General features: G+C 50.5%; 1 protein-coding gene across 4 annotated transcripts in view; it reads left to right on the top strand.

Annotated features, from left to right (window-relative positions):
• The window catches only part of SLC25A22 (solute carrier family 25 member 22), a 51,324-nt gene that overhangs the window by 8,562 nt on the left and 16,150 nt on the right, over positions 1–26,612 (top strand). For 2 of the 4 annotated variants that reach the window (XM_033003453.2, XM_033003454.2), the window contains 3 exons: positions 13,880–13,995; positions 18,108–18,233; positions 21,477–21,532. In XM_033003453.2, coding sequence (XP_032859344.1) covers positions 13,976–13,995; positions 18,108–18,233; positions 21,477–21,532 — 202 coding nt within the window. In that variant the 5' untranslated portion in view covers positions 13,880–13,975. Of the gene's footprint in view, positions 1–11,801; positions 11,935–13,879; positions 13,996–15,564; positions 15,813–18,107; positions 18,234–21,476; positions 21,533–26,612 lie in introns of those variants that run through there. The other 2 variants (XM_033003456.2, XM_033003455.2) reach the window with 2 other exon arrangements.

The following is a 26,612-nucleotide window of genomic DNA, read 5'->3' as shown; positions in this document are numbered from 1 at the left end:
CTCACCTTCCCTTAGGTGGAGGGTAACTCCAGAGGGTGACACAGGAGGATTTATGTCCTCCCAGACCCTGGGGTCCTGTCTCATTAACCTATATTACAGTGTTGGCAGCTGGCTCTCTTAGGGCACTGTGGCTTTGCTACAGGGGCAGGGTGTGGGATTTGCAGGACGCATTGCAGTTCCAGCCAGGCTTGTGCAGTCCCTTGCTGGGACTCCGAGTGACAGCTATCAGTTGACGTATACCCCCACAAGGCTCTGGATTTCTAGGTCTTTTAAATAATTTTGTTCAGGGCCCAGAAGCCCTTATCTCCCAGGCTTCCCTGGAGGGATTCTTGTTCTATTTTATTGTTGTTTATTGTTTCGTTTTTTTTTTTTTTTCTAGTGCTCACAGCAGTCAGGTTGTTGCTGAAAGGGGCAGCCCTGCTTCTCACTCCTGCCTCTCTCTTTTTGCTGGCACAAGCATTTGTGTGTTCACAGCTATGCATTGTCCTGGGAATAGGCCTGGTCTGAAATGAGTTCCTCTAGCTGTTGGGGGAAGGAAGAGCTCCCTCCTTTTAAGCAGTAGCCTGAAGTTATACTGGACTAGTGGTTGAGTAACCTCAGCCTCTGCCGGGAAGAGAATCACGTGTGGCTTGAGAGGCACTTTCCAGGGACTAAAAATCCCTAGTATAGTGTCCTTCACAAAAATATTTGCATCTTCTCTGCCAACCCACTGTCAAGACTACATTGAGTCCGTACCAGTGCCTCTTTGTGCAGGACAAACTGTATCGTACAACCCTTCCGCAGCCCTAGGTTTCACTTGGTGCCTGATTGTAAAGTCTCTCTTTGACGGGGAGCGTCGGCATCACGTCTTTAAAACACCCTGCAATTCACACGGTGTAGTCCTTGCTGCCAGGGAAAGGTGGTTGCTTTTGAGGCCTCCTGAGGATGGCCCTGTGTACTGCCAGATGCCTGCGATCCAGGAAGAAGGGGGAGCAGAGAGGGGAGAAAACTCCCCGCCTTTGCTTCGCTCTGGCACGGTCCCCTAGTGTTCACAGGAACAAGCGCATGCTTCCGAAACTGCTCGGTGAGCACGTGTCCTTGGAGATGTAAAGACATACTACCGACTTCCTCTCCTCTTCCTCTTCCTCTCCCTCCCTTGCCTGCCAAGAGGTGGTGGCTTTGCCTGCCAGACACCCTTAGGGTCAGTGCAGCTGGTGCTGAGGAAGGCTCCTGGCCGGGGGCGGCAGAGGTGAGGGATCTGGTTACCCTTGGGCTGGTGAGATGGGAGGCTCCTCTCTGAGCACATCCGAACCTTGCTGGGATTGCGCATCTCTTTCCTCCTGCCCCTTTGCTTCTCCCTGCCACAGCCTGTCCCTTCCCCTTCCTATTTCAGAAGGCTCCGTGCCTGTTTTGACACGGGAGGTGCGCACGGTCCCGCCTGCTCGCCCCCATTGCCGGAGAGGTTTAGGGAGCTGGCCGGGATTGCCGAACGTGGTCGAGCTCACACTGCAGCGTCTGCGTGGACGTGGACGAGACAGGAGCAGTGTTTGGCAGGATGCTGGGTGACTTGCTGCTCCGCGGCTGGAGGCTGCCTGCGGGAAAGGGGCTGCCGCAGGGGCCCAGGCTCACGGTCCCACAGAGCAGGGTGTCATCCCGAGTGGGCCACGGCTGCTCTGGGCCCCGGCGGTAGGAAGGGACGAGCTGGCTGGCCCTTTGGAGAGGGATCCCATGTCTATCGTTGCTCCGTGGGCTGAGTGAACAAGCAAGGCTTTTTGCACGTTTAGGAGGCTGAGCGAGCTGTCGGGTGCAAGCCACAGTCAGTGCTCCTACGCTTCTCCTCTGAATGCTGTGTCAAGGCAAGTACTTTCCACTCGCACAGCTATTATGAAAGAGCCTGGGTTTGCTGCGCCCTTCTCTCCCTTTGCCCTCGGGGCACGCTGGGCTTGTTTGAATTAATGTAATTAGCACATGCCTTATTAGCTCACTAAGGCACAAAGAACTCATGTATATTTGTAGCCAGGTTAAGCAGCCCCTATTAATTTAATAACCGTGTCCTCTTCAGTGCATGGCAACAGTTAATCGCTGGTGGTGACTCAGGATCAGCCAGTGTGGAGGGAATTTGGACAAGGTGTATATGTGTGCGGTTCTCTTTTATTGTGTTGTATTTTTATTAATGAGCAGAGCTGTGAAGGGAATTAGCAGCAAGCGCGGTAGACGGAAGGAAGCTTTCAGTGCAGGTTTGCTAAACAGCCAGCCCTGAATATTTCCTATGCTTTATGCTGTCTGCAGAAAAGGATCTATAGAATGAATCAGCGTGGTATGACACAGACTAGGAGGCAGAAATACACAGAAATGAACTTTAGCAATCTGTGCTTGAACTCTGCTCCAATCAGGTTACGAACTAGTGCCTCACTGTAATTTTGATTTATCTACTCTGTTTCCCCTCGGTGAATCCTGGGGCAGAGGAAGTGGCTGGTGTGTTCTGGTGCTGCAAAAGAACAAAAAATAGTTGCAAGCAGTTTCATTTTCTGAAGTGCTGTGGTCCTCAGTCCCCTTTTGCTGGTCTGGGTCTTGCTGTTCAACGGAGATTAGCTAGGTCCCGTGAGAAGCTGCCAGGATGCTTGCCACCAGTTTTGTGGGGTTTTTGTTGTTGGCTTTTTTTTTTTTTTTTTCTCCCCTTCAGATTATGGGGGTTATGGGAGTGAATGCCAGTTTGTGCTCCACCACCCTGAAATGATGCAGCCTGTGAATCTGGGACGAGGGCATGTATCTCTGTGTTGTAGTCTTGCACATGGGAGAGTAAAGTCCTGCACTGCTCCTAAAACTAGCAATTTAAGAGTTTTTGGGGCTCTTCTCAGCCAAGATCACTAGGCACACGAAGGAGGCTTCCTGCATTTCTTTTCTTCTTCCTCCTGCATTAATAACAGGTCATGCTCTTTGTAGTGAGCATGTGCTAGAAGGAGAAGCAGCGAGAGTGGTGCTGGAAAGCAGCTGATGTGCTTGCACAGTTTTGGTCGGGTTTTCTGCAAGTAGCTGTTGGGGTGGGATGCAGGTATCCTGCCTGCTTCCCTTCCCTCTTCTTACTTTTCTTATTTGCTGTTGCACCCCCTTGCCAAATAAGCTTGGGCTGTCAAGGCCTGAACTGTTCCCGGTCATCGTGAGCTTGTGCTGGAGCATCACTGAGACAGTGAGGCTGTTACAGACAGATGAGCGAGGAAACCCTATGAAATTGTACAGAAATGTGTATGTGCTCTAATAATGTGTCCTCTCACTGCAGCTGCTGGGGAACCAAGTCCCCAGGCTGCAGCAGAGATGATGAGCTCTTCTGGCTTGCATCTGTTGAGGACCTGGCCCTCCTGGGAGGGGTGGTAGGAAAATAAAGGTCTCTGAGGTCTCTGTGGAGTGACAGGGGATGCACATGAGTCTGTCTGCAGCAGGCTAGAGCAGAACAATTTATTTCTCCTTCCTTAGGGCCTGTTCCCAGGACAATGCTTGGGTGGAGGTACTGCGAGTGGTTAGTGGGGCGAGGAGGTGTGATGGTATACATTGTCCTGGTAGTACAGAGGTACCCATGTGCAGCTCCTAACGGCTGCATTGCAGGGAAAAAAATAATAAAAAATGAAGAAGTCTGCAGGAAGAGGAATAGTTGCTGGGATACCTCGGATGCTGGCTAGAAGTGGTGATTTTTGGTTTTGTTTTTTAATTTTATTTATTCCCCCCCCCCCTTTTTTTTTTTTTTTTTCCTCATTGCTTCAGGGGCAGGAAGGGACACTGGCTTGGTGAGTAGGAGGCTTTCCGTGCAGGATCAGAGCAGCCCACTGACTCAGAGCTGTGGGCCACTTGGCACACACCAAGACAGGGAATTTTCCAGGCCAGCTTTTTTAGCTAACCGAGTGTTTTTGTTTCCTTCTCTCTTCTCTCTGTCTGTTTGCTGGCTTGGATGAATCTGGAGCAGGAAGGAGCAGCCTTGACTTGGTGGAGTTTAACCTGATGGCTTCATTGTTCTTCCCTCGTACTGTGCTGTGGGAGCAGCGTGTGTCAGAGCTGGCTCGGCAGGCCCCCGGCTGGCTGCTGGGCTGAAAGGGTTGGAGCTTAATTTATAGCCCTGGCATGGCTGAAGTTGGGGCTATCTTTGGCTTGAGTCTTGTTCAACATCTGCCTGAAGGAACACAATGTAGGGGAAACAGACTTGGATTTGTGAGTTGTTTTTCCTTCTTCTCGAAAGAAGGGTTTGTATTCCCCCTCTCTTTTCAAGGAGAAAAAGCTTTTTCTAGGGCTGCATGCAGCGTTCTGAGGAAAAAAAAAACATACCCATCTCCTACTCATCTTGCAACTTGATGGTGGTGGTCATCCACAACAGGTGGTCCTTGACACAGTTGATGCCAAGCTCTCCATGACCGGGCGCTGTCGGTCCATCCCCTCTGCAGCCTCGGGTTTGGCTGCAGCGAGCCGGCGCTGTCCCAGGAGGATGCACTTCAAGGCGTTCCACAGGAACAGCTCTGTGGGTGTTTGGGTGTTTGCTCTGATGAGGTACTGCAGCTATTTGGCCTGAAAAGATGCTTATTCCTCCCAGCAGGGCCACTGGTGCCCCTTTGTTTCAGAGGAGATCAGTCTGCTGAGAGCCAGGAGCCCTGGTTTTGCTCCTGGTGGGGAATGAATGGTCCCTTTCGTGCCCCAGGAACTCAGCTCAGCACTCTGCCTCATTCCTACCGAGTGAGCTAGTATCCAACCCTTGCTTTCCCTTGGGCTTATTGGTTTGTTGTTTTTAATTACGGCTTCGTACGTGGTGATTATTTTAAATTGGGAGAGGCTAACCTTTTTTTCTACTCTGCTGGTCTCTTAGCAGAGCACACGAGTGAGGGATTTGCACCATTTAGTTTCTCAGTGGTAAGTCCTTCCAGATCAAAAGGTTTGTCTGTCTGGCACCATTGGTTGGCTCTGCCTTTTCTTGACCACTATGGAATATCAAAGAGGAAATGCTGTATATAAGTTCTTGTTTGTTTTCCCAGCTTTGTCTCCCATCTGCCAGACTAACTTCTCAGTGAGGCTGACGTCTTTCTCCAGCTAACACTGCATGTCTCTGAAGCTGTAATTTCATAAAAACTGGTTTGGAGAACCGATGCAGGGGAAGGTGGTTTTAAAAATAGTTAGAATCACACCAGTTCAATGTGTGACAACATGATTTCTCAAGTGACACTTGGAAAGGGGCATCACTGGCAATAAGCACCCCCTTATGTCATCCAGAGATGTCCAAGATGCAGACTTGCTTCTACACCAGCATGATCATGTGTGGGCAATTTTACTGTCAGTTAGCTTGTGCTTCCACTGTTGGCTCCAGCTGCAAAATGTAGGCCATTATAAACTTAATGTAAATAATAATTTTGTCTAGAAGTTGCGACATATGTATAGTTCATTGTGTTTGTGTATGCATTAGTTGTTCTGTAGCTACGCTTTACAGATCCCTTTGAATTGGTGCAGGGACTTCCAGGTCTCTACAGACCAAAGGCTGGAGCCCACCACTATTTTCAAGCAAAATGCTGGGCCTGAATTTCTGCTATGGCCATGCCCTGACCTTGTATCACCACATCACTGAAGATTTTTAAATGCACGGAAACGGTTTTTGGCCTTCAGCCTCCTACGCCTCTTGGTCCATGTTTCTGTAGAAGCCATGGAAAGTGAAGACTGAGTTTGCCTTTGAGCATGAGTAGTTGTCTGTAATTTAGAGTTTTGTTACTTTTAAGTGTTCAGAGGCATGAGAGGGGAGCAGGGCTGTAGCAAGCCTGACGTGGCATTTGTGCGGAGCAGAGGAGCCAGGTCTCTTGAGACTCATCCACTAGACCCGATTGCCTTTTTGAGAATGCAGAGAGGAGACAGGTTGAGATGGGAAGAGCGCCAACAGCTCTCATGGGTTTCCTTTGCTCCTCTCAGTCTTGCCAGGGGTGCTGTGAGCACTTTTAGACCTGTTGTCTCTCTCTCCCGTGGGGGAAGGCACTGCAGTTACTGCCTTAAGAGAGCGTTTTAGTGTGTTGCTCCATATGAGGGCATGCCTCTGCTATGTGTTCTCGGTGAGATGACTGCAAGCTCATTTGTCCTGCTGAAACCTCCCCTCTGGTTCCTTCAGCTTGGCAGCCCTGATGTCTTGAACAGCAAGACTTGAGGTGTGAGCCCTGGTTGAGTCACTGCTCCTTCTAATGGCTGTCCTCACTCATCCTGTCTTGCAGTTCAGCTGCAAAACCTCCAGGACAGGGACTGTCCTTGAGCGGAGGTCTCTGCAGCTCCTAAAATAACAGCTCCCAGATCTGCACTGGGGCCTCTTGGTGTGCTGCAGTGCTGATACCCAAGCACAGCTTCATGGCAAGCGTTAGCTTTCCATCAGTTTCCCCGAGACATGCAAAGTTGAAGGGTGTATCTGGTGTTTGTTCCAGATTGGCAGAGGCCTGCTCTTCAAGTCCTTCCATCTGACTTGAATGCAGATGGCTTGGCATTGAGCAGCTGTGCTTTGCAGACCTGCCCAGCCAAAGTGGGATGTGCTCTGGTAATTGGAGCATGATCTGGTGTTAGGACCTATGAACTGGACTCCGTTTCCTGAGCTGTCCTGGAGTAGAGGTGAGGGGTAGGAGACTTGTCTGGGAGAGACATCATGTTGATGCAAAGAGAGGCCTCCGTGGGACTCTGCCTATTAAGCAGTAGAGCAAACAGCTTCTGCACTAATCTAAGCAAGTTGTTTGGCCTGGAGAAGCTCTCCAGGTCAGGAAGGCACGTTTCTCTTGTGGCTCACCATGGCTTTTGGAGGCATTTCACCAAGCCTTATTTATGACAGAGGTAATAGAAGATGCTTGTTGTCTTGATTTTTTGCTTAAGGTTTCTCAGCAAACCAGGCAAAGTTGCATGATACTGTACTGGGAGTGGTGGGCTAGCCTGTTGCTTCCAATAGGATGGAGAGCCCAGAGGGGAGAGCATGGGAAAACTGGGTGTGTTCCTCCTGCCTGGAGGCAGGAGGATCCCCAACTCCTTCCCTATCCTTTTGTCCCCCTCCTTTCCAGTAATACCTGCTGCTCCACTCACTCCTTGCTTTGGAGTCAGCAGCTAGGTTGGCTTTTCCCAGTGTGGCCAAGGCCAAGCAGACAGAGGGACTGTTGCTAGATATAATGAAGTGTCTGATGTCTTCAGTAACCCTTTTTCTTTGCATCGAGGTGGCCCTGGTGACTGAGGCCAGCAGGCAAATCTGGAGAGAGAGTGAGCTGCCTGCAGCACACAGTGGCACTTTTGTCCCTGAGATGGGAAAGTTGGTTAGACCAGCTCAAAAGAAGCTCTCGTGTGCTCAGCCCTCTCCCTCCTTGGAGAGTGGTGGAGGTGGCTGTGTTTCCAAGGCCAGTCTCTACTGTCTCTGTTTTGTCTTTTTGACTGTTGTTGTGTGAATGTAAATGCGGTCTTTGAAATTCCTGTAATCTCAAATAAATCCTGGGGGAGAGGATAGTTGCAGCAGTGTGCATGCAGTAACAGAATATAGGACATTGCACTAGTCCCAGGGGCGTGAAGGATTGTCCCCTGTGACACTTCCACCATGGCCCTGTTCTGGCTCTTCTTCTGTCACAATGTTATGGGTAACTACACTAGTCCAGATGGGTAAAGGACATGGTGGGAAAATTCCTCTGCTAAAATGTTGGACTGTTTTTGTTTGTGGCTTGTTTTTTCCTAAGCTGAAACGTTGTCATGAGAGCAGGGTGTTCCTTGGACTGCCAACTGTTGTTGGAAATCCTTTCTGAAGGTAAAGGACAAGTCAGCGATGGAGCTGGAATGAGAGCTCAGGAGCCTTTGCTGTTCATCAGGAGAGTTGGTCCTCTTGTTCCCCTCTGTGGGCATCGAGGTAAATCTATACTGCCACGACCTGCGTTTGCAAAGTCAAGCACAGCTCTGACATGCCCTCAGCCTGGAGACCATCCTGCACTGCCAGGGAACTTGCCTGTTCCTTTGTGGCATGAGGGATGTTCTGAGGAGTTCTACCATCACAAGATCTTGCAGCATGGAGAAGTTAAGGCTCGCCAGGCTGAGCCCAGTTTGCAAGGAGCGTGGAGGCCAGATATGGGGGCAAAGTTTGCCTGCTGTTTTGCAAGGGTGCCAGCCTGGTTGTTTTCACTGTGAACGTGCTCTGGCATTTTTGGCTGTAGATAGGAGGGTGCTGGGGGACACCCACCCTGAGCAGCCAGTGGGAGGGAAGCAGCACAGGGTAAGTTGTAGAGAACGGAAGGGGCTGCGGGAGCTGAGGGCTCTTGTGGGGGGGCTGTTGGGAAGGAGAAGCAAGGACCCTGTGTGCTGGGGCTCAGCATCCTTGCCATCTTGCAAGCTGAATGGGCATTGTGCCACTGAGCCTGTCCCCACTGGGGTGCAAGCAGCCAATGGTGCAGGCAGGTGGTGTGGCACCTCCCCGCTGGGACTTTGGCCTTTTTCCACCTGAGGTAAGGGGGGGAGCTGCCCCTGCCCTGGGCTTGGCACTTTCAAAGCCCAGCGTCCTACAGGAACAGTCGGCCACTGACCACGAGGCAGGTGAGTTTGCATCTGAACCCTGGGGCTTCTGCTTGGTGGCAGAACCATACAAAGGTGCGGCGGTGTCCCGCTGCGCAGCCAGAGAGGGGACAGTCTGTGATGGGGGGGAGAATCCACCAGCATGTTCGAGAGCTGCTTTGTTTTGTTGAGGACTAATGTCCTGCCTGGTGCTACGAGGAAATTCATGGCAGCCCCTGCTTTTGAGAGCCTGAGGGCAAGCAAGCAATAGATACGAAACTGCCACTGATGCCCTCCACCCCCTCTATCCTGAAACGTCCTGAGCAGGCAAGAGCCAAACCGACAGCTTCTCCCCATGTGAGATTTCCTGGTGCCGACTCCCTTGTGTGCTTTGAGCCAGGCGCACATCTGGAAAGCAGCTTCTCTCAGGAAATGCTTGCAATTCAGTTTGCACTCCTTAAGCCTTATCCTTGCGATGGTAGCTTTGCTTCAGTCATTGGCAAAACGTGGCAGTGTGTCCACACCTTCAAATGCATTTGTGCTGTGAAGGAAAGCGGTGTGCTGATGCCAGAGGGTTTCTCCTCTCCCAGCAGGTACTGGTTGCTGATTGCTTTCCCCTTGACTGTGACTGGTTGCATGGCTGTGTCCTCTCGACACAGTGGGTGCTGGCATGGCTTTGCTCCCTCCTGTCACCCTCTGAGCCCTGCTTCTTCATGTTGGCTTCTCTGGCTGCGGCACTGAGTTTGTCTGCTCTCAAGACAAATGGAAATATGTGGAAGGGAATCCTGTCTTCCCCTTCTGCTGTTTATTTTCAAGGCAAGGTTTGAATGGTTTAGTTTGAATGTTTGCTTTCAGTGACAGCTCCAGCATGTGCTGGCCTCCAGTCCTGTCTCATCCCTGCCTGACCACTCTGCACAAATGTTTGTGCTGACATGAGAGCGGGAATGGGAGCACATGTTCGGGTGCAGGGAGAGGACAGGATTGCTTTCTTCGGCCACAGCACCAGCTGATGTTGGCTAAAGGTCTGCTGTCACAACAGCAGCCTGCATGCATTCAGATAAATCAGCATGTGCAACAGTCTGCACCTGAGAGGCTGCACACTGCCGCAGAGTGGGGCTACTGGGGAGGGGAAAGCCTGGAAATGGGAGGGCTGGTGGAGGGCAAAAGCAAAGAGCTGGCCTCTGGGAGGGCGCTGCTGGCAGGACTGGGGGAAAGCTGGTGGACTGGGAACCTGCGGCTGGCTTGGAGATTCCAGTGGTAGCTGACAGCCTGGCAGAGAGAGAGCAGGACAAGTAGGAGGGTGCTGAGCTGTGGGGACCCCCAGGGTCAGACTGTGGGCAGAGCAGTGGCGTCTGGGGGTAGAGGTGGCAACCCAGAGCCACAGGGCAGTGCGGTGGCAATAAACACGACGAGCGTGGTCAGAGGTGGGCGTAAGCTCAACCTGTCCTTCCCCCTGTGATGTCGTGACTTGCGGAGATGTTGGGTCCCTGTATCTCTGTCCAAGCTTGCTGGCAGCAGACATGGCATGTGAGGAGACTGTGCTCCCCTCCATGCCCCAGGCTGGGCTGTGATTCTCTGGTAAGCACTTTTCCTTCGGGTGATAAGATGAGAACTGAAGGTTAAGAGTCCAGCCTGGTGCCCCAGGCTGACCAGGGGTGCAGCAGGTCTGCCCCGTGTGAAGATTGGCGCTCCTGGAGAAAAACCTTACTGTCTGGGTAGCGTAGGTGGATGGGTGTGTGTGGTGTGTGGCAAGGCAGGAGAGCAAAACAGCACCGTTTTGCCAGTGGCTGAGGCTGTGAGGACGGGGTACATCCAGAGCTGGCAAGGTTTGCATTGTGGTACCCCCAGTCTAGCTGCTCTGTCACTCCACGGAGATGGATTTTTGGAGCTGGGAAAAGGGAGAGGCTGGTTTGAGGAGGCTCCTGGGCTATCTACGTGTGGCAGCGTGAGCTTCGGGCTGTTTGTACCGCTCCTCCACCTAGCACAGAGGCGATTTCCCGTGCTGTGGTGTGTGCGCTGCTCTGACACTAATTTACTTGATCACTTTAATAAATGTAGAAGAGACATCACAGTGTGCGAGTAATGGGGCACTAATCCATGCCTAGCTGTGCTAAGAGCACTCTAGGAAGGAATTAACGCCACATAATTCATCGCCCATGCAGCTCTTGCTCTCTTAATTAGAGCATGCTCGATTTAGGACCCCCCTTCTGCGAGGGTTGCTCAGCCTCTTCAGCTTTGAGGTGGGTCTCTGGTGGCTCTAGTTTCCCCTGTCCACCTGCTACCAGTTTCCTCCCTGCCCCTCTGCTCCTTGTGCCATGCAGGTTCCCAGTTCCAGCAGTGCCGCTGACCGCCTGGCTGTGAAGTTTAGCCCTACAAAGACTTTCTGCAGCATCAGCACCTTGTTGGTGCTGCTGGTTTGTCTGCTGCCCCAGCGCAGCTGCTGAGGGGAGGTTTCCTGGGAAGATGCAAGCCGTGCTCCCTGACCTTGCTTCCGTAGGAAGCCCTGGAGCTACGCCCCTGCTTGGCTTCAGAAGCTTTGCTTGCCTGCTTTTGTTTGAAATTTTTTGGCTCCCGAGAGCACTGTGTTCTTGGGTAGATATACGTAGGTCTTAATCTCTTTCCTTTCTAGGTTAAATGTATAATGTTCTCCTGGATTTGTTTTGAATATCCTATAAAATTACCTGCATTCTCTTCCCAGCCTGTGTTTTTCCTCCTCTCAGACTGCAGGACTACAGCAGCTGTTTTCCTGCCCTGGAAGGGACTGTGGTCCAGCTCCCCCCAGGAGTTCCCTGCCCAGAGTGCTGGAGGCTTCATCGTTCAGCATCTTTTAAGGGGCTTGGGGAGTTCTGTAGATTACAGCAATGCGCTCAGAGTTTGCAGTGACTTTGGGTTTGTTTTGCAAATGGTCATTCGCTGGAGCTCTATTTAAACAAACAAAGCTCAAATAAGCTTTCCACTTCAGTGCATTAAAATCCCTTAATGCATTAAAATCCCCTAGCCGTGGACATTCAGGCCTCTGCTGTGCCAGGTGCTGTATAAACAGTTATCAAGTGCTGGTGTCTGCTGTAAAATGATCACATCGTTCGCTTCCCCTCGCTCGTCCGCGAGTTGAGTAGCTTTTGTTAGGGGAGATGGTACTAGTCCTGGCATTTGCTGGCCATACAGCCAGCACCAAGGAAACCTGTAACTTTGCCCGGTTTTAAACCCAGGAAGATTGTTTTTACCCCTTCCTGCTGTGCAGCTGCAGCAGGAGCATCTGTTCCCTGGTAGGAAGCAGCAGCAATTTTCCAGCTGGGTCAGGCAGCTGGGGAGGGCTCTGTGCTTACTGGGCAGGTGGAGAGCTGAAGCCAAAAATCAAAAGAAAAAAAGGGAGGAGAGAGCTAAACCCAGCTGTCCTGAGTTCCTCTTGGTGTGGTAGCATCTTCTCCCACACCCATCACCCTGTGTCAGCAGGTAAGAAACAGCCCTGTGGTGCATTTGTGTGTCCATCTCTTTTGGCTACCTGTCAGTGGGGAATATTAGCAGTCTTGCTGTCTTCTCTTGCGTTGCCCTTTACGAAGGATGCCTGGCCTCCTGGATGCCCCTCCGCACGGAAGGGTGCAGCAAGGGGAGAGTTTGCCAGAGTTTGGAGCGGGGTGTCAGGACCACTCAGTGAATGTATTTTGTCAGAGCTGCTGCTTCAGTAAATACAAGTATCCTATTGAGGGTATAGATGTTATCAAGTGAGTTTTCATGGTTCAGGGCTTGTTTATGCCAGCGTTACAGGCTTTCAGCAACTGGTCTCTCTGTATTTTTATATTTTGGTCTTATTCTGGTTAAACTGATATAGAATTAGATTAACCTGAAACAAACTACTCTTGTGGATATGCATATGAAAGCACACGCAGAAAAAGCTATAAGTGATTTTCACTCAAAGTACAGACTGAGCTGACCTGGAGATTTTTAAGGTCTGCTTCCATAGATTAGTCAAGATCATGTAAACTGTCTGAAGAGGGGTCACAAAAGGGATGGAAGGTGTAATAGTGTAATGTAGTGAGTGAGGTTCCTGTGCAGTTTTTGGAGAGGAGCCTTTTCCTTAGCGAGCTCCTTGTGCAGGTCTCTTACGGCTTTGGCTGAATGTGGGACTCCAGAAAAGGCAGTTTTAGTCTTGTGTTGTCCAAGTGTGGGACTATGCACATGCCTTCATGCTGCCCTGTCCTTGGCACTTGATGTAACAGGGAGGGGAGCAGGTAAGTGCTGAACTGTGTGTAACCTCACCCCCTCTCCTTCCCGTAGCTGTTTGCACCATCTCCAGCTCTTTACAATTCCAGGTCCGTTATATTCTCAGGAATGCCTCTGGCCCTCAAGTTGTATCTCCAGAGCAGAGCTGTCAGCCTAAAAGCCACCTTGTTGAATTCTGTGTGGCTTAGGAAATCAGCAATTAAGGGGCAAATTTCATTCCAGAGGCAAAGGGCAAAGGTATCTCCTCTGCTTCTGGCTCACTACCCAGCAGCTACTGGCAGCTGGAAGGGGAGAGGGAGGAGAGTGGCTGAGTGCTGCTGAGGTCCCTGATGGAAGCATGGGGCACCTGATTCCCAGGTTGGAGGTGAGGAGACGACAAGGATGCCTCCAGAAAGCTGAAGGTTGTGGCTGCTTCTGAAATCTTCTCCAGTGTCCAGATTTCTTTGTGTGGCGACTTCTACCAGATCTTGTTAAACAGTAGCAATTAGGAGCCTTGGGAGAAGAGTTTCCTGCAGACTTGGAGCTTCAGTGCTGTGCCAGTGGGCACTGAGCTGAAAGGAGTGGTCCAAAGGGCAAAGTCGCATCAGTAGCCTGGGGAGGGAGAGGCACTGAAGTCACTGTTGGCACAAAACTGAGCACGGGCTGTCTGTTTGGGCTGGGGAATAGAGGAAGGGTTGTAGCCACGGGAGGAGCAGGTTTTTGAAGACTGTCCTTTAGAACAGCAAGTATGTGTGTGTGGGGGGGGAAGTGCTGAATGGGTCTTGCAATGGCACGTGATTGTCTTGGGGTGGCTGGGTGGACCTGCAGAGGGTTGGAGGTCCACGTGGCGCTGTGTGAAATGCTCCCTGGAGCTCAAGAGAGCTGGGATGGGTACTGCTGCCCTGGGTGCTGGGCAGAGCTCGTGCGCTACCTGACTGCTGCCCTTCCTCACGTGCTGCTAGAGCCTGAACACGCCGGCAGCTCTTCCCTCCGAATGTGCATGTATATTTATATACACACACGTGTTTATAAGGCTCCCTCTGGAGCTCCGTCTCCTCTCTGAGAAGACCAGGTGCTTTCTTAAGTCACTTGTTCCTCAGCTGGTCTCATCCTGCAGCCCGCCTGGAAGGACCTGAGCTTCAGGAAGAGTATAAGTGTCTCAACTTTGTCTCCTTGGTGCCTTTCTCTCCTTTCCCAGGAAGAAACTGAAGTGAAAAAGAAGTGACTGAAAAAGAAATTAAGGAACTATTTGAAGGAATAGATTCATTTCTTAACAAGATCAAGTTTGAATTAAATGGCTGATAAACAGATCAGGTAACTTTTTAAAAAATTTTTTGAGTTGCTGGTTGTGCTTTAGATCTTTCTGTTAAAGACTTTAAATCTTAACCTTTTTGTGATACAGGAGGTTGGAGAAAATCACCTGATCATCTCTTCTGGCTTTAAACAGTTCTGATTCCCTCTCTGCTCCTTTCTCACCTGCTTTTTTTCAATCTTACCATATTTTCTGTCTTTGCCGTATTGCCATATCTCTGCTTTCTTCAGTTCTTTTTTTCTCACTGCCTTTTTCTTTCTGCCCTCTGCTTTTTAGTCTGCACGAATCGGTTCCTTTTAGCTTCCTCTTTCAAAGGTCAGCTTGACCTGCTGACTTCAGCTTGCTGACATCAAGGTTGCTCCTTGACCAGCTGAGGATGCAGTGCTTGTAATTACAAAGTCCCCATAGATGCAGTCTTGTGCTCTTCTTCTAAGGCCAGTCAATGCTTGAATGATTGCAGGAACATGAAGTACCAACAATAATTAATGACACTTAAGTGCACAGCAGGAACTTAAGAGCATTGGTCCTGGCATTTGAAAAGGCTGGATTTGCATCCTTCCTGGAAATTAATTGGGATACATTTTCTGGAGAGATACAGTTGTACCCTCAGCTTCCCCAGAGCTGTGTCTGATAGGTCTGCACAGTCCTGCACATGGGTTTAACTTTCTGCTGCTTGTGAAGTTGCCCTAGATAAATGACTCCTACTTATTGTGGGATTCCTGTGGGGTTTTTGTGGTCGTCTTCTAACATCTACTTTTCCAGTTGCCAGCTCAGGACAGGAGATGTCAGTGGGTGAATGAAACCTGGTGGCAGAGGGCCAGGTCTTGGCAATGCCTGAATGCTACAGCAAGAGGGCTGCCCCTTTTTAGCATTTGCCATGATTAGGATATCTTCCTGCCTGCCTGTCTTCTGCAAATGAACACAGTCCTGAGCTGTGCTGATAACAAGACAACACTGTGGAGTGTTTATGTGCCTAGATTTGCCTGTCATCAGTTATCCAGTTTGGAGAGTGCTTGGCACTCTTGTCTTGCACCCATGCATGCTGAGATTCACCTCCATGGAGCCTGACGGGTGTATGTCCCTGGCGGCCTCAGCAGAGCAAAAGGACCAGATGTCAGTGGCCATTTGAAGCTGGGTATTTTGAAAGAAGGGAAGATGTGTCCTCCAAGATTTCCCCCAGCCCCTCCAATGTGCTCTTGGCATTGTGAACAGGAGCTTGCTGGATACAGGGACCAGTTAAAAGGCCTGAGGAGGAGCACTAAGAGAGCTGGGATGCCTTTCTATCCCTTCTCATGTTAAGCTGAGCAAATGACTTTATTTGTATGCTAGCTTGTGTTGTCCCTGTTTCACTAAGCCCTGTGCACCTATGTAGTGAGGGGCAGCAGGTGTGCAGGAGCTAAATAGGACAGAGACACCAGGCACTGGGGATTCTCATCCCATGAGAGAGTGGAGAGCACAGAGGTGAAAAGTGGCTTGGTGTAGTTACAAGAGAAAAAGCTTTTGATTCAGGTGCAGTGCCTGCTGTCTCAGGTTCTTCTCTATGCCCCAAATCCTTCACCTCTCCCCCTTAGGGCATCTCTCCCATCTATGTGACCACAAGCCTGCAGCAGTCACCGGCAGCCAAGCCAAGGAGATCTGTTTAAGCTTGGAGGAGCTACTGCACCCTTCTTCCTTCGCAGCGTGCATCTGTCATCCCTCAGCAAAACGAGATTGATACCAAAAGACTAAAATCCACACTTGTGGTTTGCTGCAAGGGGAGATCAGGGGCATTGCATTTCTGCAGCAGTGCGCATGGGGCTTGACCTCAGCATCTCACCAGGTACAGCTGCATAGTCCATCTGTGCTAGTCTCCCTCTTCACAGCGCACGGGGGAACCTGGATGGTTGGATTCAGGTGCAGTGGGGGTGTTGAGCAAGGGTTTCTCACCCACAGACAGAGTGAGTGGCTCTCTGTAGCCCACGTTCCCCAGATTTTTGGCTTGCCCAGGCACATCACACTATCCCCCTTTATTGTTGGGGTCTGTGCTAAAATTGGGGAATCTTTTGCACTTATGGTGCCCGCAGGCAAGATGTTTGCCATGTGTCTGTGTCTCAACCCCACCCGATATAAACCCTGTGATTTCACTGTTGGAACAGGTTGAGAGGCAAGTGTCTGCCTGCCCTGGGTGGCTCAGGGACACTTAGAGAAGTGATGAGACTGGAAAGGGGCACTGGTTGTGCCTTGCAGTCTGTGACCTGCCAGCAGTGACTTTGGAGCTGAATCTGGGGAGGCTGTTGTGATCCTGTCTTGAAACACTCTCCTTCCCAGTGGTGCTTCCATCTTAACACACTTTTATCTGGTCTCTAACCTCCTCTTTCAGTGTGACTATGGGTTAAATAAAGAGAGCACCATGATGTGAAGCCTACTGTTTGAAATTTTCCCATGTCCTGAGAACAAGTTGAGCGTAGGAGTTTGGAGGCAAATCTATTCCCTTCTCAGACTGTGGTGCAAAGATCCCTGAGGCAACAGTCTGGAGCTGGTGAGATCTTGCATTCTGGCCCTGCCCTGAGCTCATGCACTGATTTGGGCCCGCCTTCCCGATGTGCTGTGCTTGATTTAATCTTGGTCAGCGCTGTCTTGTTTGGGGATGTGGGCTGAGCTCGGGTCTTTCTGCCTGTCCTTGGCACCTCTTCCAGCTGTGCCAGCCCTGGGGCTGCGTGTGTGTGTTGAAGAGGAAGGAGCTCTGGCTGCAGGAGAGCAGAGGCGGAAAGGAGTTTCCTGACGTGTCAAGGTCATGCTTAGCATTTGTGGGCAAAGACTTATTTTTTTTCCCACCCCTCTTTTGTCTACTTCCCCTAGGGAGAGCTCATGTTGAAACCCTGAGGCTCCATATGCTGCCTTTCCCTCGAGCCTGGAGCTGAGAAGGCAGCTCTTTCAGCACGGCTGCTCATTGATCCTCTCTGCCATTGCCCCTTGTTGCAGAATGCTGTGCAGTGCTGTTGGGGGGGTGGGGGGGGGAAACGTGTTTGCAGAGCTTAACCCCACCATGCCGTGGCCAGCCTCACCACTGCTGCTTCCAGTGGGTGATGCACTCTTGTTCCCCTGCCCAGAGGGTCACGTCACTGTCACGAAAGGTAGCGTGCCCATTCCCCCTGTGGGAGGGCTCAGCCAGCTGCAATCTAGGGCTGCTGTCAGCCATCAGTTTAATGTCCGACACATCCTGTGTTCAGGGAGCCATATCCTGCACTTTGTTGGAGGGAGCTGACTCAAACAAGCTTCCTTTGTCTCTGTGTGCAGTGGTTTACCGAGCATATAAGTGCTGGACATTTTTCATAATTGGATTCACTGGGAACCCATGTTTAGCTGATCTGGCTTTCACTCAGAGCCACTTGCAAGAATTCTCTGTGGGAACACAAAGGCAAACAGAAAAAGCCCCGTGTTTTAGAAGCACGTGCAGCCAGCCAGGTTTTGATTTCCCTGAGAGGTATGAGCTCACGTCTCTGAATCTGCGGCTGTGCAGGCTGCCAGTCCGGTGGTTTCACCGGGCTGTTGGTTTGTGTGTGTTCCCCTCGCCCCAGGCAGTGGGACTGGAAACAGTTTCCTGGAGCGGCAGCCGTCTGCTCCTCGGCTGCCAGCTGGGTGCTTCTGCTGGGCTCCTTCCCACATGATGGTAGCTGACGTGTCACGCACCTCTCATTAGATGCATATCTGATTGCGGTGCTGAAAAGCATTTGCCAGTAAACCTGCTGGCTTGGATGCCATCAGGCCCTGACTGAAGTCTTTCCACGTGGGAGATGGTCCAGCATTCTGTCTTTTCTCCTCTAGGGACAACAGAAACCCTTGCATCCTGGGGAACGGGGTTTGCCCTTGCTCTTAGCGATGTGTGGCTTGGCTGTTTGGCTCCATTTCACTCATTAGTGGTTTGTCCTGATCCTGTGTGCTGCTTTCCCCTCCTCCCCTGTACGTACAGCAAGGGCCAAGCTTTGCCTTGAGGCAGAGCTCCCTTCATGCTGGGGGCAGACAGCCTTCTCACACAGGGATGTATTAACTCTTGTCATGCAAAAGTGCTCCATTCTTTCCTCTTTCCCTCCCCAGTGCTAAGACATCTGTTTCTCTGCATCTTGTCCCCTTACAGTTTACCTGCCAAGCTGATCAATGGAGGGATAGCTGGGCTGATCGGGGTCACCTGTGTATTTCCCATTGACCTGGCAAAAACTCGCCTGCAGAACCAGCAGAATGGCCAGCGGATGTACACCAGCATGTGAGTACCGCCTGCACGGGCAGCATCCCCCAGGGATTTGGGCAGGGCATCCTTCCACTTCGTTACCTCTTTCAGGTGAGTTCAGCATTTCTAGGAACTGGGCTGTCCCCAGGAAAGCCAGGGGACAATCTTGAACTAAGCTGTGCTAGAGCAGATAAAGCAAATAAAGCAGCTGTTCAGGCTGCTGAGCCCAGCGGGCAGGATCTCTGCAGAGGGTACATCTGTTTGCATCCCTTGCTTGGGAGCAGTGTGTTCCCTGCTGTTAGGGCTCAGGACCAAAACACAAGGACCGGAATCAAGTGCATGAGGGAATTTCTGTCTCTCCTATTTCCATGACTCTCATATTGGAGGGCCTTCTTTTGCTGTGTCAGTTTTAAAAAGAGGAAGCAGTCACCCATTTTCAGTCTAGAGCACTGCATCTGGATAATCATAGGTTGACACATGCTGTTGTCACCCTAGCAGTCCTACGGTCAAAAAAAATTAACTGCTGTAGGAAAAAAAGGCGTGAATTCACCTGGGATTTGTGTGGGATGCTTAGGGCTGCGTATCTGCTGTGGGAGTGTGCACCACAGTTAGCACAAGATGCTTTATCCTAGGAACCAGGGTCAGGCCTTATTTTCCTCTTCCCTGCCCAGGGGCATTTGAGGCAGAGTGGGAACAGTAAGGAAATGCTCTGTACATTGATGGTGTTAGTCTTGGGGCCTCCTTGCTCTAGCTGACAGCCTGTAAATATGCATGAGCTTAAGCTGTGAGCTCTGGCATGCCACGGCAGACTGGCACTTCCCCTGACAGTTACAGTGCTCTCTACTCCCTGTGTTTTGTGTCCCCAGGGATGCTGGCGGGATGTGGCTTCCCATCTTGCCTTGCCTCTGCTTTTTGTTGTGTCCTGCTTTTGCTGCTGCTGCAGATCGCTTCCCCTCCCTGAGGTTCGCTTCTGCCCCTGACCTGATAGGCGACAGCGACAGGAGCTTGGGCAGGATGGAGGATTCATAGGCTCCCCTTGGGAGTGCATGCCAAGATGCCTCATCTCTGGAGGGGGTCTCAGCAGGAGAGAGGCTTTTAACCTCCCGGCAGTCAAGCACAGATCTGTTCTGTAGCCAGGGGTTGTGGGGTGAGACGCAGTTAAGGAATACACAGGATTTACCCTGTATATTTGAGCTGGCTTCTCCTAAGAGCCTGTGACAAAGCCTGGACATGAATGAGTAATGCTGGAGGTATTCCTCTGGCATTGGCAGCAGCTGTAGGGAGAGTGAGCTTGGGCTGGTGAGGATAAGTGAAAGGGTCTTTTGGGGGCTGAAGGGCCAGCAAGGACAAGGAGGTAATGGGGATAACACATCCTCTAGGTCTTGTGTCCTACCCAAGCAAGCGAAAGGCGCTAAGAGGATGCCGTTGCCCTGCATGGAGCATGTCTTCAGAGACACCCTTACTTTAGCTATGGATTTGTGAGGGCCTGTCTGAGCTCCCCAGTTACAGGGGCTTATATTTCAGGAAATACTGTATACCCATCAATACCGGATCTCAAAGGTGTCTGATGAACACCCAGGAAGGCAGCAAGTTCATTTAAAATTTTGGCTGTCTTGCTTTAAGACAGCATGCCTCGCTTCTTTTCAGCTCAAGAGACCTTTGGCATCAGGAGAGTCTTTCTCTTGAAAGAGCCAAAGACACTTTGGAGCCGCCCTGAGGGCTGGAGAGAGCTGAGCTTTTGGGCCGCACTGCCCCAAGTATATTATATATAATTTTAGCTGGCTTTTGGCTCTCCTTTTCTAGGGAGAGAAAGGAGATGGGCATGGCCTTGGCTCCATCTCGCTGTGCTGCAGCTTGAGGGGCTGGGAGTGACATGCAGAGCCTTCTGAGGAGCAGCAGGGCTGCGTGAGTGTTGTGGGAGCAGCTCTTCCTGCTCCCCTTCTGCTGCGGCCAGTTCAGAGCAGCACCACTGGCTTGAGGAAAATACCCTGCCTCCAACATCAGGGTAGAAGAGCTTGATGGGAGGCGATAGGAAAAAGGTGCCCCAAGATTTCTGGGGCTTCTAAATGTGTTGGGGGAGCTGCTCCTAAGTATGAGACGAGTGCGTGCAAGCTGGGGTGGGGTGTGTGAAAGATAAGGTCCCAAAGGATGTGGGGAGTCTCAGCAGAGAGGGCGAAACTCATTGTCAGAACAGGCAACAATGCAGGATGGGCTCTGCATAGATAACGTGGGGTACCCTAGGGCAGCCTTGACCTGAGTAGGGCCATAAAGCCCTCGAGAGGACTCTGTGTTTGCTTCTCTCCCACCTCAGCACTACTGCAGAGCGGAGATGAAGTTTACTCCTCGTGTTGCCAAATCTCTTAGAAATCTATTATTGTTTTCATCAGCTACGCTTCCCTTATTACTACTTAAGAGTCTTTTGTTCCTTAATTATATGCACATGCATACATGTGCACCTCTCCCTTCCCAAAGACCCCAAAGCAGCCTTCAGCTAGTGCCCGGGCTTCCTACAGCTGTGAGTCAGAGAGAGAAGCTCCGCCAGGGGATCTGCGCTGCCTTCCTGAACTGCACCTCTGGATTTGTTAGATGGGTGTCTGTGCCTTCAAAAGGCTTTGAGCCATTTCACCGCTCTGCACAGTTCTCTCATTTGCAGTTGATGTAGCTGAAACAAAGAAGGCAACGGTTTTCCCGTTGGAGCGGACCTCTGCGACACCCTGCCATGCTCTCCCCAGGGGAAGAGCCCGAGCGCTCGCTGCCTGCTGTGGGGCCCAGTGTGTTAAAAATAAGTGCTTTAATCTGCGTGGGAGGTCACAGTTGACTGAGCGCTCAGGTCATCTAGCGTTTGTGTGGCTTGTGTCGAATTTCACGGAGCAAGTCAGCATTGGGGATTTTGGCCCCCCCCCTTATTTCCCTTCCAGAGCTGGATTTAAAAGCATGCGCATGGGGATCTGCTTGTTAGAGCATCTCATGTATGTTTGCCACGGGAGACCCTGGATAAACAGCCCTTGCAGTGACACTTTTCCCTTTTGTGTTTCTAGAAAGCGGACGGCGCGGGCGGGGTGAGCCCGGGGGTTTCAAAGCCCCTGTGAATTAGGGGCTGAAATTGGACGCAGGCCTGGACAATGGCACGTTCAGCGCCTGACGCGCGGTCCCCTTCTCGGCTCAGAGTTTTGTTGACGGATTGTAAATGAAAACCACTCCAAGAGATTTGTTTTGTTTTTCTCTGCTCTCGCCCACCTTTGAGCTGTCACGGTTTATCTCTCTCCGTTTTGTTTGCAGGTCTGACTGCCTCATTAAAACAATTCGGTCGGAAGGCTACTTTGGCATGTACAGAGGTAAGTAAAGCTGACTCAGGCACGGTGCAACTTTTGTGCTGGGAGCACTGGTGTGTAAGTGGGAGGAAAAGCCCATATTCTCTGCCTTACAAAGGAACAACCTAGCAATGTCCTAAGATGTTGAAAGGTGCAGCTGTTTTGGAAAATAAACTCTTCCACACCAGGTGTCTGCTCAGCTCTCCATCACTGAAGGCTTGAGTCCTCCCCATGGCTGTTTTGGTGTTACACCTTACCATTTACTGATGTTCCATCTTTACTAGCAGTTTAAGTAAAGTTGCTGGACTTTGTTTCGGGACCATATGTATGTGTTTCCCAGCTTGGGCATGCTAACTTTTATCAGAGGGGCAGTAGCAAACCTCTTGAGGTGTCTTACTTTGTTGTTGATGATTGAATTTATGTCAAAGCCCACCACCAACGTGGTCAGGCCTCCTGTCCCATTTAGTTGGTAGCTCGTCTCCAAAACTAGCTGTCTCTCAAGCATGCTTGAGTGCTTTGTTCAAGTATTAAGACAAGCTGCAATTAAAAAAAAAAATAATTAAAAAGTAGCCAGCCCCCAGAAAAAACTCCCTTGGGGTGGTAAGAAAATCAGAGGTTGGCTCATGGTAGAGCTTCAGCTCTTCGGTGGTTGTGTGCTAACCTGCTAGAAATCTCCTGGCTCCTTGCCTTAGGCTGTCTGTTACAGCAGTGAGTTTCTCAATTAACATTATACCTTTTCTAGTTTAAACACAAAATCCTTGAGGGATTTTAAAGACTTTGAGGAGAGAGGAACAGCAGGCCAAATTCTGACTTTACTCATAGCAGAGGAAAATGTGGAATACCTTCTTTGCTTTCAGCACAGTACAGCTGGCTTAGTTGACACTGAACCCTGGTTCATTTTATATACTGGTATGCAACTGCCTGAATATGCAGTTTTATCTCTGAGGGATTCAGATAACATTCTTTGTGGTGCTCAATCACTGATAAAGCCCAATTAAAGTACTGCTCTGATTAAGTGAGTCCTTGTTGGGTTTTTTTTGGTTTTTTTTGTTTTTTTTTTTTTTTCAAGCAGGAGTCCGGAGATGCTGGCACCTCACTGTTAGCAGCAGCGGCGTCTCCTGCTTCCTTCCATCGCTCCCAAGGAAGCGCAGGCGCCGCAGCCGGCCGGCCTGGGGGCAGGCACTGGCTGTTGAGGCAGTGTCTCTTGCCCAACTCGCCGGTGGGCGTTGCAGGGGAGTGGGGTGGACGCCGGGGATGGATTGGCTGTTCTGCACCAGCTTTCCTGGGAGCAGGCGACAAGACAAATAACCCCGAGGAACCCTGGCAAGCTCCATCTTCAGTGCTAGCAGTGACGCGATCCCCCTTGATTTTTCCCAGAAGCCAGCTGCTTCTGTGTTCCAAGCCAGGAACGGAGCCTGCATCAACTTTGGCTGTAAATACGCAGCGGCAGGCTGCTTGCTGGGGAGCAGAAGGGAGACGCCGTTCCTGTAAACTTGGAGGAGACTAGGACCCATCAGGGCTTTTGGGAGAGACAGCTCAGTCCTGTAAGATGTAGGGTGGTGGGCGAGGTGTGCATCTCCAGGCCACCTTTCACTCCCAAGCAGAAATCTCAAAGGGTGCAGAGGGTTTGGCGTAGCTCTCGCTTTTCCTAGCCCTAATGAGTCTAGTCAGCTTGGTCCATGTCCCACTAGCTCTGTACCCTCTCTCTTCAGGCAGCTGATAGTGGCTTGCATTTACTTGTCACCTCTGACTATTAAATGAGGAGCTGGGTTTGAAGAGGGATTTTGGGAATAGCTCCAGCTTCTTCCAGAAATGCATAGATGTTTCAGCATGGCCAGGACGCAAACGTGAGTCCTCCATGTACAGCAGTCCTCATCTCAGCGCCTCGGTTCTGTGAGCTGACATTAGCAGCCCTTCCCTCCCTCTTGGGGAGAGGGTGAGCGGGTAAAATGCATCCAAGATTTGTGAAGAATGTCAGTACTTTGCTGGGAAGAAGGTAAAGAGACGGCTCAGCCTTGCAGACAGGGGAAGATGGAAATCAGATGGTGGGATTGGTTCCTGCTCCCTCCATCTGTCCCAGTTCCCCAGCAGAAGTTGCTGTATGACTCACAAGCTCTTATTTTCAGCCTTTAAGCTGAAGTTGGGAGGATTATATGTTAATATACTAAAGTGGCAGCTGCTGTGCCCCATGGAGGAGTCCCAAGTGCATCAGTCATCCCTGCAGGGCCCGTGGCCTCTGTCGGAGGACAAGGAAGGGTCTGCTTGGGTGCAACCATTCCCCCTGTGTGACCTCGGGTCTCCTTCACCTGTGAATCAAGGCTCCTCAGTGCCTGAGCTTGTAGGATGCTTTTCTGTAAATCATCTCCTAAGGGGTGCGTGTGGGCAGACAATCCTTGCTCTGGATGAGTAGCCCATAGTGAATTGTGTGATGTATAAGGCAATGGCAACATTTCTCTTGAGTTCTTCCCTAAAACTTACATGGATTCTTGAGTTTATTTGAGGGAGGAAGTGGAGGAGGTTTTTTTCCTTGTGGTTTTTTCTTGCATTTAGCCGAGCTGGTGGGAGCCAAGGGCCTAAATCAGGCTGGGGAAATGCCCTTTGCTGTTGATGCTTGGAGGGAAGCGGCAGTTTAGCCGGAGTAGTGTGGCAGCCTTCCTTGGCCTCTGCTAGTAATACCTCCCACATGCACCAGTGCCACACTGGGGATGACTCACTCCCCTGTTATGTAGGTTGCTGGTGGTATATAAGGGTTTCTGAGAAATGTGTTTTAATAACAAAACCCAAGGCTCGGGGAGAAGAGGGTGCTTACAAGTTCAGTTGGCAAACAGCTGGTTTTGCTGCTACTTAATTTTGTTCTTTGTAGTGCTTCCATACTTACTGTCAAAATATTTTTTATTTTTTAATGATTGAAATTTATTTCAATCTGTATGTCTGTCATTGCTTCTGGTACATGTAGCATTGCCTATAGGGCAAGGTTAGCGTTAATTAGTGAAATAGTCATTAGCGTAGCTAGAATTGAAAAGCTATGAAATTTTGTAAAAAGGTAGAAAATGCTGTGGAAAGCATACAGCCGGCAGCTGAAGTATCTAATTTGTCCTCCTCCAGTGAATTGAAACTGCTATGGATTATTGAGGACAGGGATTACCCATTCTCTGCTAAGCAGCTTTACTGAAAATACCAAAGATGTAGGAGAAAACCCAGATTCATCTCTATTGTGGTTTTTTTTTTTTTAACCCTCTACTTCTATTTGCAATTGAAGGAGAAATTGCTGTGGAAGCCTCTTGATTCCTGGAGGAGGTCAGCACGTGGAAGCGTACTTCTCGCTTACCTTTCTTGCTTGATGGTTTAAAGTTAGTTTTAGTTCTTTCAGTGAACCCTTTGCACTGGTGGTAGAGTAGTCGGTTTATTCTTTTTTTCTTTCTCTCCTTGTTTTTCCAAGGAAGTGATTATTCATGCTGCATGTAGTAATATACAGGTATTTTCCTTTCTAGCTGTTAGGAGTGGGGTTGAAGTCCTCAACTTGGCATTCAAGGAAAGGCTTCATGGGTAACAACTTCCACTTAAAAATCAGGCTGTGTGGATTTGCATTGTAGATCCTGATATGACTGGCATTAAAAAGTGGAGGTAGAGCATGAGGGTCGTGTCTCTGTGGCTTCTCATCACGTGCAAGAGCCAAGGTGGGGGGACATGATTTATAGGGAGCACACCAAGCTGGAGTAGCACGATCACTGATACACTTGAAAGTTTGCAAAAACCCGGGAGTCTGAGAGGGCTGCCCTGTTACCTGGCCAGTTAATTTGGCTCCTGCAGGAGATCCTGGCATTTGTTGGATGTCTTGGCCACTGTGAAATGAATGCATTGGCTTAGCTTGCTACGGGGCAGCATTACTTTCTATTTTCTGCAGAATCTGAACGTGGCAGACCGAAGGGGGGGGAAGATGTGTCGGGCTGCCCATCCCTGTCCAGCAAAGGCTATTTTCTTGCTGCCATTTCCCACATAATGGAGATGTGTCTTCTGAGCAGAGGATGTGGAGCCAAGGATTCCTGTGTCCTGGTCCCAGAAGTCCCAGCTGTGTCTGGTTCCTAATCAGAGGAAAGTCCCCTTAAACTTGTGTGTTTCCATGTCTAGTTTAGGAGTTCAATAATTTTTGGAGGGAGAGGAGTCCATCCTGAGGAACAGAGGATTGAGTTGCCTTTCTTTGGATGTGTTGAGCCCTTATGGCTCCTGTCAACTTGTGTTCAAACCTACTGAAAACCCAGCCAGGTCTTTGGAGCCTAGTGGGGGTGCAGGCTCCTCTGTCTGCTTTTTGGAAAATGGAGCTTTGGGACAAGTTCTTTAAATCTCTACAGCCAGCATAAATGCAAAAGGCATACCCTAGTATTTGTGTTTGTTCTTGCAAAGGTGTGCATAGGCCAATGGCATGTCTCAAGTGAAGCTCCTCTGGAGGACTTGGAGCTCAGTAGGCTTCAGTGCAGGTAGGGAGAGCTTGCCGTTGTCTGCTGGAGGACTTTTTGAGCCATAAGATTCAAAGGGAGGAGAATATTCTGGAGCGTTAATCTAACGGTGCAAAACCCAGTATGCTCAGAAGGGACAGGCCCTCCCCTCACCCCGTTTCCCCTGGGGCAGCTTGAAAGCTGCCTCCCAGCCGCTGTGTTGCACTAATGCCGGTGTCCATGGCCCACAGCAGGCGGCCAGGCCCTGCAGACCTTTCATTGTGGCAGGCACAATACAGGGATTTGCTATTTGCTCCTGACAAAAGGGCACTCCAGTGGGTGTGGGGGGAGCCAAGGCTTGTTTACACCCCAGGATTCCCAGCAAGCCTTGTCACGGTGGTGGTGCTCGGAGGGGAATTTCTGCACACTGCAGCTTGTGGTGGACAAAAAAGCACTTCAGCGGTGGCTGTTTTGAGAGTGACACCCAGTGGTGATATACATGGGGAAACCACTTAACTCCAAGGGTTGGTCCAGAGCTGGCCGACTTGGGTGCAGATGAGCCAGTGGACTTCAACCAGCCTCCAGGTCTTTCAGTGGCTCTGCCTTTTCTGGGCTGCCTGGTGTAAGCAAGCTGCTCTGCTTTTGGTGGCGGTCGGGCAGGAACACTAGCA

Source organism: Tyto alba, unplaced genomic scaffold (assembly GCF_018691265.1).
Source record: "Tyto alba isolate M040663 unplaced genomic scaffold, T.alba_DEE_v4.0 Super-Scaffold_8, whole genome shotgun sequence".
Taxonomy (NCBI): Eukaryota; Metazoa; Chordata; class Aves; order Strigiformes; family Tytonidae; genus Tyto; species Tyto alba.
This window is presented reverse-complemented; position numbering and strand designations above follow the sequence as displayed.